General features: G+C 45.2%; 1 protein-coding gene across 8 annotated transcripts in view; it reads left to right on the plus strand.

Moving 5' to 3' along the window:
* Positions 1-14,456, plus strand: part of FGF1 (fibroblast growth factor 1) — a 101,361-nt gene that overhangs the window by 77,446 nt on the left and 9,459 nt on the right. For 4 of the 8 annotated variants that reach the window (XM_081826930.1, XM_081826931.1, XM_081826932.1 and 1 more), the window contains exon 4: positions 41-3,371. The exons of 1 other annotated variant lie outside the window; for it this stretch is intronic. In XM_081826930.1, the coding sequence (XP_081683056.1) occupies positions 41-235 (195 nt within the window). In that variant the 3' untranslated portion in view covers positions 236-3,371. Of the gene's footprint in view, positions 1-40; positions 3,372-14,456 lie in introns of those variants that run through there. 3 more of the 8 variants (XM_081826934.1, XM_081826936.1, XM_081826937.1) reach the window with 3 other exon arrangements.

The raw sequence follows: 14,456 nt of genomic DNA on the forward strand, positions 1-14,456 counted from the left end.
TCACTAATAATTCTACCCTCTTTCGGTCTTATCTTTTTAGCAGACACCAAATGAGGAATGTTTGTTCTTGGAAAGGCTGGAGGAAAACCATTACAACACCTACACCTCCAAGAAGCACGCCGAAAAGAATTGGTTTGTTGGTCTCAAAAAGAACGGAAGCTGCAAACGCGGTCCTCGGACTCACTATGGCCAGAAAGCAATTCTGTTTCTCCCCCTGCCAGTCTCCTCTGATTAAAGAAATCTTTTCTGGGTGCCGACCACTTCAGAGGAGGCTGAGGGGTCCTCACCCAGTTGACCCCAGATTGTTCCCTTGACCATTGGCTGCACTAACCCCCGGCCCACAGAGCCTGAATTTGTAAGCAATGCACTTCTAAATGCCCAATTCACTTTTTTTTTGCAGAACCTCTTACCCCAGCACAGTTTGGAACAGAGGGATCAAATTGCTTCTAGGGGCCAACAGGCTGGTCAGTCTGGGTGTGTGGCATGTCCAGTTGCCTCCGGGCACCTGCTGTAGGCTAAGCCTCTCAATGCAAAGGTGTGGCCAAATGAAGTGTGTTCAGGGGGCTGCCATGTGAGTCATCAGTAACTGCATACAGTTCCATCTACTGAGTAAACTCTGTCTGTGATTCCCCCAAACATCTGGCATGATGCCCTTTTGTCCTTTCAATTCCCCACATGTATTAGCAGAGAAGCTTATGGCTAGGTTAGGGGAAGGTAGTGTTCCAGGGGTAGAAACTGGGATGAAGAAATCAACCTCTCACCCCCCACCCCCCAAGAAGAGAAGGGACTAAAATGGCAAGGGGAGATTGGGTTCTGGTGGACAGCTCAGAAGGATGGGCTCTCAATGCAGAATAAACAAAGGATGGGAGGCTTAGCCGCAAGAAAGGATAAATGCATAGCTTCAGAAGTCCTTAGGATGCCTCGACTTTCCCAAGATTATTAGGCAGCAGGAAGCCCCAGGATGATGTCTAATGGGCAGCATCAGAAGTGGGCTCTTGGATAAAAGCAAAAACATCCAATGTTGGTAAATTCATTTGGGTCTGGGGTGTGGCAGTGCTGAGAAAGAAAGGAAACATGGGCTGAGGGGACGGCTTTTCTTGAAAGAGGTAGATGCCAGAAGTGAGGAGGAAAGAGAAAACAGAGGATCTGGGGTCCCAGGCAGTGCTTACAAATCACAAGCAGATCGGGTTCGAGTGTAGATTCCGGTGCAGTGGGTCTGGAGTGCGGTCTGTGTATTTCTAACATGCCCCGGGTGCTGCAGGTGCTGCTGCCCTCCCCCCGCCCCAATTTAAGTAGCAAAGTCCTGAAGAATGCAGTACAAAGGAAGATGGCTCAAGCCCCTGATCCTCTCTCGCCTCACCCCTAGAAACGTACACACCACGAATCTTCCTGAGCGTTCAGGCACCATCCGCAGCAGTGATGCTGGTGTGAAGGAACAAGGACTTAAGGCGCTTTGGCCCAGTGCCTATAAAATACCCATTTAGAAGATATACAAAAGCATACTTCAAAAATGTTAAACCCTCACCAACAGCTTTTCTCAAGAGACCATTTGTGTTACGATTACTTGTATAAATATGCTTCCTGCTTAAAGTAAACTTGACCCAAGTGGCTAGCAAATTAGAAACACCATTCATCTCTGACATATGATACTGTTGCCATGTAAAGGCCCTTAATAAGCCATTTACATTTACTGTGAGACTGTATGTTTTAATCACATTTAAAAATATAGAGCTCAAAGGCAGTTAACTGATTAGCATTCAGCCGCTGAGAATAGTAATAGGCTATGATGTATAAGCTCTTCAATTATCTACTACTTATACTATATTTACCTATAAAAAGAGATTGTACTTCATTTTCCATTGTGCTATTACAAATTTTCCTTTGAAAGCACGGACTCTGAAGCAAAGATATGATAACTGTGGATAAAAACTGTTGAGAATATCAGCTCATGCTATAAGGAACTGACATGACTAATTGAAAAATAATTCCTTACTAATTGAGTTGTCATGTTTACGATGGGGAAAAAAAGACAATTTGTGAAAGTTCAAAGCAACGGTACAACTGAGGAACTGAACTAAGTTCACACTATGGTTGATAATACCATTCTGCATTTGTGCAGAAAAATGATTTCAGAACTTTTTGTTTTTTGTAACTTGGATAAGACAATGCTATTTTATTTTAGTAAATGCTTACAGGCAAGTTGGGGATCGTGCAGTGTGGTTTAACATCTCCTTACTCTGAAGATCTAGCAGAAAAGGGTACCCAGAGAGGAAATCTAAGATATTTATAATGGTCCATAATTTTTAGTGTATGAATGAAATTCAAATATAACACTGGCCAAGAAAAATTAACTGTTGCTAACAGATGAGACGGAAGTCTGTGGTTTCAGAGATCCAAAGCAGTTAGAAGAAACACTACCGTGGCCTCCACAGCCTCCGCCTGATTATTCATGCATTCATTCGTGAATATTTATTTAGTGCCTACTGTCTGCCAGGCACTGTCCTGGGTACCAGGGCCCCTGGAAACCTTGTCTGTCTGGTTCGCTGCTGTATTCTCTCCCAGGGCATTATATTTATAATGAAAGATGTTGTGGATTCATTTACTTCAGTCAAGTAAAAACGGAGACTGTGTAGGTTCCTGCTGAATAAACAGCAAGTCCCAGAAACCCAGATTCTGGAAGAATTAGCAACACCCAGTGTAAGATAAACCTATCAAGGTGTCAGAGGACATGGCAAGGTAAACCTAGTATTTTCAACCGTAGAACCATGTCCGCTTCAGGGGGACCTCTTTCAAATTGGGAAAAGAGCCTGTCAGATCTTGTAAGAGGGGAGTAGTGGGCAGATCCCCCGCCATCGGGAACATGCTCTAGTTCCTTAAACGTGGAGCGTTCCTGTTGCGCTCTCTCCCTTGAGTAAGTCATGCAGCCATCTGCTTGTCACATGCCTCTCGTTCGGATTCATTTTCAGGCCAACTGTTAAGAATTGCCTGACATTCTGTACAAAGCATCAGGAGCATTTATGCTTTTTGTTTTCAATTTATTGTTTTCAACGCGGAGGTGGAGGTGGTTAGTGATCTGTTTCCTTGGAAGGGATGATAGTTAGAGCCTCCTCTGGCCAACAGTGGGTACTCATCGAGAACTGACTAGAGCATCAAGTGTTCCTGAAGATAAAGGTCCTTGCTTTGTATCAGAAGCAACGGAGCCCGACTGCTCGGCCTCGGGGAACATACTGCCTAAAGCAACCGAGCCTGCGGGCTGTGAAGCAGACCTCTGATGAAGAAGACATCTGTCATTTTACATCAGTGTCTCCCCCCCCCCTTTTTTTTTTTGGCACCTTACAAGTATTAATAAATGTTCCACTAAAAGGTGACAATGTGTCTCTGAGTTTTAGAACATCACAGGTCTCATCTTCCTGTGGAAGGTCTTCCCCTGGCTCCTAGCAGGTGTGGCTGCTTTGTTTTCTAGATAAAGCTTGTCAGCGGATAGGACACCTTAAAGGCCAAGAGGAAAGGTTAAGGTAGAAACATTTTTTCATTTTGTTTGGAAACCTAAGGCAATATTACTGTTTCTCTAGGGATCCATCAGGGAAGTATATTCAAAGGGATTTGCTCCCTGAAGAGCCAAGTATCATAATGAACTCAACTGATGCTTTTTTCTTCATGGTATAAATTATGAAAATTTATGCTACTATCATACAGTTGACCAGCCTGTGCTTAGGCAAACATATATATTGTGACCTGAAAAAAAAATTTAAGGACTTACAACTTCAGGTCAATGGCAAAAGGTGCATCTCCTGCATCTCAAGTGCCTTAATGAAGAGTAATAGGTTTGCCCATCAGATTTTCTGAAATTACCATCATAGTAAGCAACATCTCCTTAAATAAAATTCTCAATCTTAGTACTTTATTTTATTTATTTTTTGAGAGAGAGACAGAGCATGAACAGGGGAAAGGGCAGAGCGAGAGGGAGAGAAACAAGCAGACTCACCACTGAGCAAGGAGCCCTACAAGGGGGCTCCATCCCAGGACCCCTAGATCATGACCTGAGCTGAAGTCAGACTCTTAACCGACTGAACCACCGAGGTGCCCCTTAATCTTAAGACTTTTTTTTCTTGGGAAAAAGCATACCACTGCCTAGACCTCGTGGCAGAATCAGATCACACACACAAACACTCACACACACACACACAGGCTCTCACACACATACACTCACACAAGCACGTGTACCTATTAATACTGGTTGGGCCGTGTTTGTCCACTCTACCAATTACACACCACAATCAATCCCTCCTTTTCCTTTTAAAGTCACCTAAACCCAGTACTTTCCTACTCTTTGAGCTTGATCCACAGTAAGAACTACATTTTCCATAACAACCCAGCGCATACATATCCTTGTATACACACACAACTGAAACAAAAACAGCAGGAAGCTAAGGCGATGCATTTTTTTCTGTTACATTCCACTAAAAAATGCTGGTCAAAGATCCATTAAATTGGGTCACAACATTAACGGGTTACAACCACAGTTTTTTGGAAAACACTGGCTCAAAGCACCTGGTCTTCTTCCCAAAGATGACGAGACCCAATTAGGATTACTAATCATGCAAAATGAATATAACGATGCAGATCCCACAGGTAACCACTGCCTGCAAAGCTTCCAATGCTTTTAGCAGATTTCTGCTGGCAGAGCCCTGAGGACTTTGGCCCCCTCCCCTCCTTTGGAATTCTCATCACTGTGGGGCTTGAGGGCATTCCCTCCCTAACTTCCACAGTCTTCACTTCATTCCTCCCTCTTGCTCTCCAGCGCCACCCCCCGCCCCAACCTCAAATTCTTAATTCATAACCATTTCTAAACAAGACTTGAAAAATAGATTGAGCCAGGAAAAGGCAAGGCGCCCAGGGTCTCTGAACATCCTCCCCAGCCCCCAGCCCTTTCTGACAATTACCCTCTTATCTACCTAACAGAAGAGTTTAACATCCATAACTCAGTGACAAGATAAACACCATTGCTCCTGGAACGCATCTTATACTGGGATTCAAAAATTTTCATTTTTGCTGAACCAACTAAAAAAAGTAACTCTGTGCCCTAAATGTTTGAGAGGGTTAGGCTGGCTGAGAATTGGCCTCTTATGGGTGAACTTGACAGCAAAAGGGAAAAGTATAACTGAAGTCACTGCCTTCCATATTTATCTGAGTGATGTCCTAGCTGCCATGGGATGGGGAGGGGAGGGGAATCCTAACCCTAAGCACCCTTGGGTGGCCGTTACATTGAGGAGTATGGTAACAGTGATATGTCAAACAAAGACGTGCTTTCAAATTAACAAAAATTATTTGTAGGAGCAGTAGTACAATATAGGAATCCTTAAGCCTGACCTAGCCTTGGGACTTGTAACTTCTCCATTTCAAAATCACTAGGCATTTGTTTGACAACCATTAAAACTGCAATAATGGCTCATGAAAAGCGGCACACCCCCACCTTCCTACTCCACTCCTTAAACCTGTCCTCCAGTCCCAGAAAGAAACTCCCTTGCTACTGTGCATAAAACTTACTCTAAAACCCAGAGAACTCAGAGCCTGAGACGTGGGGATCCAACACAGGGCATTCGGGACCCCAGTGATCCATCTGACATTCTCTCAAGTTATGGGGAAATGTACTAAATGACTACTGGGATCTTTCTGTAACATTGTACTCACTCTGCGGCTGACATATTGACCATGACATACTACACTGTTAGCTTTCCACCCCAGTTAGAAAATTTAAAAGAGAAACCAGGTCACACACAGCCTGAAGCTGGAGGGTGGGTTTGCTTTATAAAATGCGTGTATTGTAGGACCTACTTTTGGGGTCTTCTGATGGGGCTACGAATGTGTGTGATGTGGGAAGGAGGTATTTCCTAAATTGCTTCCTTCCCTCTGAGCTACCCACTGTCACACAGGCTGTGTTTACACATTTAGCAGCTAAATACTGGTGTCTATTTTATTACGTAAACAAGCAAAACCTCACCATGTCCTCGATGTGCTCTTCTATCAGCCTTAGTGAAGGGTCGGGCACTCCTTGTTTGGAAGTGTGTTCAATTTCAGGGTTTGGTTCACTTGGTTGCAGTGTCTGGGGAGATAGGTGTAGGCAGGCAGTTTGTGCAAGTCGTCACAGAGCTGCACATCACTGTGACTTTTGTAATTCATATTTTCCTGCCTTAAGAGAAATTCTTTTTTTAGTCTTACCCAGAGATGCATAAGAGCAAAAGGTTAGCCTATTTTACTGATATGCTTTGGCCCAGAACTTCTTCCTCCAAAGTAAGTTACAGGGACGTCTCCGTACACTAACTGGTTTTGTTTGGACTGTAAAAACAGGACTGTTCGTAGTCTCGACGTCAACTGTGTGGAGAGTTCAGTAGTTTCCTGTAGAAGCGAATAGGAAGATCTCTGGCTTTCTCAAAATATAACACCTGCGGGGCGCCTGGATGGCTCAGTCAGTTAAGTGTCTGCCTTCGGCTCAGGTCATGATCCCAGAGTCCTGGAATCAAGTCCCGCATCGGGCTCCCTGCTCAGCAGGGAGTCTGCTTCTCTCTCTCCCTCTGCCTTTCCTCCCTCTGGTGCTCACTCTCCCTCTCTCTCTCAAATAAATAAAATCTTAAAAAAAAAAAAAAAAAGCACCTGCATTAGGAGCCCTGAGTGATCAAATCGAAAATCCAGGCGGGTGTGCAGAGGGGACGTATGAGAGAGGAACTTGTTTCCCTATCCGTGGTGCCACTGGAATCTGTCACAGAATATTTACCTGAAGAAAAGAAGAGAGGTGGGTTTTGATAGACTGCTTGAAAGTGTGTAACTCTCAAGCTACCTGAACATTTGGGAAGAGTTTGGCAGGGCAGAGGGCTACCCAACACCGTCAAGTCTTCAAGAATAAACAGAAGGAATACATTTTGAAAATGATGCATTTTTCCTCAATTCTCTCCCTCATTCATTCATTCACCGGTCATTTATTGAGTATCTAGCATTGTGTTCGTGAGAGTCGGGTCAGGAAACTGAGACCGCACCAATACTCTGAACAGGGAAATTTTAATGGGAAGAATTCTTAGCTAATAAAAAGGGATTAACTACTGAGGGGTAAAGAGATCTCTAAGCAGGTGGAGGGAGCAGCTTCTATCCCAAGGCTAAGGAAAGTACTCAAGAGAGAGGGCCTTCTCTCAGGGATGAGATTCAGACTCCATGGGCAAACGGGTGGCTCTGGCCCAAGGATGGTGGCGGATCTCACCGTGGCACTTCAGGGAGCTTCCCACGGGGCGCTGGCGAGCCTCCCTGTAAGCAGCCTGAGGCCGAGCCAGTGCGACTCGCTGCAGGTTTGCACAGGAAGCTGCCCGATGGCCACCCCGAAGACAAGCCCCTTCCCCTCGAAGTGTCCCGCCGGTGCCCTCTGCTGACAAAGCCTAAGCTGCATCAGCTGGCAAAGGAGAAACGTTGCCAGGGTCCGGCTGCAGCACGACAAAAGGAGGCAAAGAGGAATGGATTTGGAGCAGATAGGCAATAAACCGACAACCTGCATAACCACATGATTTAGATACTCGGCCAGACATAGCATTAGAGATGAATAAATGTGGTCCTTGCCCTTAAAAAGCTTATTGTAGGAGTGGATGGAGCCAGTCCCTAGATGAAGGCATCGATCTTTTTTGTTTGTTTGTTTATTCCCTTGAAAAAAATCACTGCTCTCTGAGCCCTCTGAGCCTCTCCGAAGACCATCACGTACATTCAAGGTACTTCCTTTAGATATTAAGTCATTTGCTATTTTATTTTTTCAGGGAAATAATAAGGTCATTTGCTATTTTAAAGCAACCCTAATTGGGGCGCCTGGGTGGCTCAGTCATTAAGCGTCTGCCTTCGCCTAGGTCATGATCCCGGGGTCCTGGGATCGAGCCCCACATCGGGCTCCCTGCTCGGCGGGAAGCCTGCTTCTTCCTCTCCTACTTCCCCCCCGCTTGTGTTCCCTCTCTCGCTGTGTCTCTCTCTGTCAAATAAATAAATAAAATCTTAAAAAAATAAATAAATAAAGCAACCCTAGTCAGTGCAATATACACAAAGAGAAGCTAGCTCTGGAGCCAGACCAGCAGAGTTGGAATTCTGGCTCCTCTGTTTACTGACTTGGTAACTTTGGGCAAGTGACATAATCTAGCTGTCCTCCAGGTCCTCCTCCATAAAGTGAGGATCCAAATAGTATCAACCTCACAGGCTTGGTGAGAGGATCAACTGAGATGGAAGCACACAAGTACTTTTAACACAATATCTGGCAGACAAAATATAATTATACATATTATAATAAAATAGGGCTAAAAATGATCTTTTAGATTCTACATTCAGGTTCCCAGGGATTGTTTTCATGAACCCACATTTAGAAAGATCTTGCTTTTAAGCAATTCATTTAAAAGAGTTATAAATGGGGGTGCCTGGGTGGCTCAGTCAGTTAAGTGTCTAACTTCAGCTCAGGTCATGATCTTGGGGTCCTGGGATTGAGCCCCACATGGGGCTCCCTGCTCAGCAGGGAGTCTGCCTCTCCCTCTGCCCTTCTCCCGGCTCGTGTTCTCTCACTCTTTCTCCCTCTCAAATAAATAAATAAAATCTTTAAAAAAAAAAAAAAATTAAAAAAAAAAAAAGAGGGGCACCTGGGTGGCTCAGTTGGTTAAGCATCCGACTCTTGATTTCAGCTCAGGCCATGATCTCAGGGTGGTGAGATAGAGCCCCGTGACAGGCTCTGCACGCAGCGTGGAGTCTGCTTGCTTTTCCTCCCTCTGCTCCTCCCCCTGTGCTCTCTCTCTGTCTCTGTCTCTCTCTCTCAAATAAATAAAATCTTTTTAAAAAAGATAAAAGTCTAGATTGACTCCAAGCTTACTTTTATATGGCACATCTTAAATGAAGTTTTAAAAATTAAAAAAAAAAGTTGTGTGGAAGATAACACAGGAATAGTAAGGGGCCAGAAAAAACGTGCAAAAACAGAGCCGAAGAAACTATGTGTGTTTGGTTAAGAGATTTAAAATGAGATGTCTTTGCTCTCTTCAGATAGTTCAAGGGTGATTTTGGTTTTCTTGCTCTGCTGGTCAAAATGAGTATGTGCAACTTAACAAGGAAGGGGTTTTGGTTCAGCATAAAGGAAAAAAAAAACTTGTAACAACTACAGCCATTCTAACCATGGTTGAAGCACATGCACGGTTAGAGGCTGGTACCTGCTACTCCTGGAGACGTTCACACAGAGACGGAATGGACACCTGTGGTAGTCTGACACATCACCCACACCTCCCTCCCGAGCTGAAGCCATCAGCACTCCACAGGGATGGTCCAGGTGAAGACAGCTGCCCTGCCCAAGGGCACGCACACCCCTCCGAGGCAGTCTGCATAGGGGCACACCTGCCCGGCTCCTTCGTTTCGGCACCAGACAGCTCTCAAGGATCATTTCAGCTTCAGAACTTCTCTAACGTCGGCTGAGGCCCCTACCGAGACCGCCTCACTTCTCCTTCTACCCTATCCTGCTTCCTCCCCTCCCCCAGGGGTGGATCCCCAAATCCCTAAACAACTGCCGGTGGGAGAATCTTCACCTCACAGTCTGCTTCTCGGGGGAGCCCAGCCTGGGACGATACCTGCCCAGGATGCTAGAGACACGGCTCTGAGCAAGATAACTGCAAAGGTCCCCTACAGTCCTGTGACTCGACAAAGCCATTGGGCATCTGAAGCTGAATGTTCTAAGTCTACACAGTGTCCGCTATGTGCAATCCATACGGATGATCCTCAAGAGAAATCTCAACCTTCTTTCGTACTGTCTGACCTACGGCCGGCCTGAAGTCACTTAGGAGGGGTACCTGTGGGGTCGTTACATTGTTCATTCAATCACTTGTCAAGTCTTTCAACAACTATTTATCAAGGCCCAGTTAGGCACCCAGGCTGGTGGAGACAACGGTGAACAAAAGAGCTCTTTTCTGGAGCTTACATTCTAGTGAGGAGAAACATATCACCCTATTTTCCAAATTTCAGTCATTTGCATAATGCTTCCAAAATTTCTGCCTCTATGCCCATTGCCTGATCATGGTACTTCTACTTCCTCTGGCTTATAGATGGTGGATTCACAGTTTTATCTACTTTCGGCCCAACGTAGGCTAAAACGTTCACAAAAGGATAAGTTGAGTATATACATGTGTTTTCTAACACACATTAAAATAAACATATAACTTTAAAATAAAAAAAAAAAATGAACACCTGCATATCATTTGTGCCATATGCGTACCATACTTTAGGAAGCAATTTATACAAAGGATCACACAGAGAAATGTAAAACTGCAAGGGTGACAAGTACTTACAATGAGAAGTATCCAGTGTCCTCAGAACATATAACAGGGGGATTTAATTTACTTAAGAGCTTCCCCAAGGAAGTGAGCTAATATCTGAAAGAAGAGTAAGAGCTGACAAGGTAAAGAGGTGGAGTGTGTGTTGTGAAGAACGTTCCAGATTGTGGCAGCAGCATATGCTAAGGCCCCGTGGCAGGAGGGAACACAATGCCAATGAGGCTCAAGTGTGGTGACCAAGGGGTAGGGAGCATGTCATGAACTGAGGCTCGCTGGCAAAGTAGAGGCCAGTGAAGGAAAAGGGAAGTTAGATAGATTCCGTTCTCCAACATCCGTAGATAACCAAGTTGAAGCTATATATACATAATCACTCTCTCCCTCCTTCTCTCCCCCACACAACTGAATTGTAACACTTCTCTAGACCCTCTGCCAAAGGACACAAATAAGCAGCATCAACATGCGTGTTTCTGGCCTGGGGCTGTGAAATTATTCCAGACTTGAAACTTTGGGGGCTGAGGTTACATTTGTTAAATATTTAGACCTTTCCCCTAGGCTTTTATTCATTCCATCCAGCAGGTGGAGTATAGGGACATGCTTTTTGTTCCCAACAAATCCCCTTACGTCGAAAAGGAAGAGCAAGGTTTGCCAGCACAGTCAAGGGTGAGAGATACAACAAGGAGGCAGTGATTGTGTATTTGAGTCTCATTCATATGGAAAACATGAGCTAATTAGCTTCTTACTGCTGTGCTTCCAGAGATTCTGAATTTGACGTTTCTGTCCAAGTTTGGGGAGCTATTAATCAGTCCCAAAACAAACGAAGCGGCTTAAAAAGAATCACATAACCAAAAACCACATCCTTCATAAGATAAAAAAAAAAAAACAGAAAGGCAACTTGGAAACTCTTCAGAGATGGTGCCCGTTTCAGGGTTTGGGGGGAATTTGGCTGGCTGATGGAGATGTCTTAATTTGGGGATGAAAATAGAGAACACAAACATATTTACACAGCTCTAATGAGGAAAACTCAACAGACCACATTGCCCTGTGGAAAGTGGCTTCTTAAAGTCCTATAGCCAAACAGTGACCTTGTGGGAAAAAACAAAGAAACCGAAGGACAGAAAGTGAATAGAGACAGAATAAGTTAGTTGGGGGGCTCCAGATTCTTTATAATAAGAAACATGACCGATTCTTTATAATAACCATTCTGAATTGATCTCATTCCTTTTTCTGGAAGACACAGAGACCTGCCTTCCTGACAACCAAACAAAGAAGACAGTTCCTGAGTCTCTGCCATGGAGGAGGTTATTGCAACAGATGTGGGGGAAAAGGAGAGAAAAGGGCTCTATTGAGGACTTGCCCCTGAGGACCCTCAGCTGGGGGATGTGGTTTATAAACAAACGCTCAGAACGCAACCTAAGAGAGCACCGAAATAAATGCATGCAGGGTGCTCTAGGAGCATGGGCAGAAGGGAAAATTCCTCCTGGGGGAGTTAGAGAAAGCTTTCCAGAGGAGGTGATGTCTGACCTGTGTCCGAAGAGATGAGCAGGTGTCTACCAGGCAGGGAAGAAAGCAGGAAAAGGGGGGACCATGGGGAATGGGGGGAGGGAAGCAGGATGATGGAGTCTCACCTCACTCATGGATTAGGAACGAGAGAGTCCACTTACAAAGAGGAGTCAGTGCCCCCATGGTCAAACTCAGTCCTGAAAAGCCCCCAGAGAGATGGACGTACCATATCTCAGTGAGGAACTGGCATGCATTTAGGTGGGGGGGGGGGGGCTATGAACACTGAATAATTAAGCCCTGTAATCACATTCAGCCAGCCAGGTGCTCCCAGTACGAGAGGCCTGGAAAACCAGGATAGCAGCAGACTCTTGCCTCCCCTCACTCCGTGGGGTGAAATAGACACAGGAGTAGAATGTCAGACAGATCACCCACAGTATTTACTGTTATCTTTCTCCTTCCTCCCTCCCCCACGCTCTCTCTCTCCTGAGTTAGTAAAGTTGATTTCTTTTAAGTGAACTGTGTGTGCATGTGATGTCACTTTCCTTCCAGGTATAGGGCACAAGCCGGGAGTGACCCAACTCCACTATTCAGTATGTGGTTTCTGCATCTCTAACACAGGGAGAACATTAAAACCTCCCTCACAAGGTTATGGTGAGGATGAAATGAGCTAATCAGTGTAGACTGCACAGAACACTGCTTGGTGCAGGGTAAGTGTTTAATTATTACTGTTATGATCATTACTCCAATCACAGGAGACAGCACACGTTAGGACACAGAAAGACAGAGGAGAATGGTGTGTTTAGAGGATGGTGAACAGCACAACCAGCCAGAGGTGAAGCTAGTAAGGTAGGCTTTGGGGAATTTGTGAATATTCTTTATTGCAGGACTAAGCTTAAATTCTATCTTTGGGCAAGAAGAAACCAGTGGAGACATTCTGCAGGTAGGTCATACTTCTACAGTTATATTAAACTGAGATACCTCTAGCTGTTGTGTGGAAAAGAAGATGGGAAAACCTGTCAGAAAGCTACTGTAAGAGTGTAGTCTTGGGGGGCACTGGGTGGTTGATTCAGTTTAAGCATCCGACTCTTGGTTTTGGCTCAAGTCATAATCTCAGGGTAGTGGAATCAAGCCCTGCATTGGGTTCCACACTCTTTGGGGAGTTTGCTTGGGATTCTCTGTCTCCCTCGCCCTCTGCCCCTCCCCACCATGCACCCACTTGCACTCTCTAATAAATAAATAAATCTTCAAAAATAAAAGAGTGTGGTCTTGGGATGAGGAGGACCTGAGCTGATGACAGTGGTGAGGGTGATGATTTTAATGTCAGTTCCCCCAAAACAGACCCTGAGACCATGACTTGGGCACAGGCTGGGAGGAGATCCCAAAAAGCACAAGTGCGGGAGGGGAAAATAAGACAGGGATAGGAGAAGGGCCAGCCATGCCTCATGGAACAGGTCACTGGTGTGGACAAGTGAGGCTCAATTCCACCGGGGTCTCTGCGAGGCTGTGGAGAAGACACCTCAGAATTGCCCCAATCATGGAAGTGGGATACTTGTCCAGTGATGCCACCCTTCTCCAGCTGAGGGCTTCCCCTGGAGGTGTAAATCCCCGTACTTTTGAGCTGCTGTGCCTCCAGACTGAGCAAACTTCTTTAACACCCAAGGAAGTCCTCAGGCAGAGAAAAAAAGAGAGGCAGGCTCTGGAGGGGAAGCTGTTGGTCTGTATGGGGACTGTCCAACAAGGCTGCATGCGAGCTCAGAAGTGGCTTGAAGAGATACGCGGCAGGGCATGATGATGACAATGATGATGACGACGACAATAATACTAGCTGCAGTAGGTAACCTTTTCTGAGTGCTTACCATGGACCAGACATGATGCTAAGCATCTCATGTAAATGCATGATCACGGTCTATCCTTACAACCCTCAGGAGGTGCCAGAGCTATTACTATCCTTATTATACAGATGGGGAAAATGAGGCACTGAGAGGTTATGTGATACGCCCAAAGGTACATAGCTAGGAGATGATGAAGCCCATGCTGGATCTCATGTATTGTGACTCCAGAGCCCATACCTTCAATCGCTACTGCATACTGCCTCAAAAAGACTGGCAATGAGCTGGGAAGAAGAGACGAATCTGAGAATGATTTAAGACAGTGCAATCCAATACGATAGCCACCAGCCATGCGTGGCTACTGAGCACTTGGAAATGTGACTAGTACAACTAAAGCAGTGAAGTTTGAATTTTATTTAATTTTAATTAAAATAGTTATGCATGCCTAGGGGCTACTGTATTGGACAGTGGAAATTTAGGAGGTGGAATATTCTGCCCTTGAAGAAGGTAAAGAATACTTAGATGTTTACCAATATGGTGATGTAATGATGCATCTTTATGTGTGTCACAGTTAATTAATTACAAAGAGTATTGAAAATTCTGGGGGCGCCCAGGTGGCTCAGTCGTTAAGCGTCTGCCTTCGGCTCAGTTCACGATCCCGGGGTCCTGGGATCGAGCCCCACATCGGGCTCCCTGCTCCACGGGAAGCCTGCTTCTCCCTCTCCCACTCCCCCTGCTTGTGTTCCCTCTCTCGCTGTCTCTGTCAAATATATAAATAAAATCTTAAAAAAAAAAAAAAAGAAAATTCTGA

This window comes from Leptonychotes weddellii, chromosome 7 (assembly GCF_054177405.1).
Source record: "Leptonychotes weddellii isolate Sample4059 chromosome 7, ASM5417740v2, whole genome shotgun sequence".
NCBI lineage: Eukaryota > Metazoa > Chordata > Mammalia > Carnivora > Phocidae > Leptonychotes > Leptonychotes weddellii.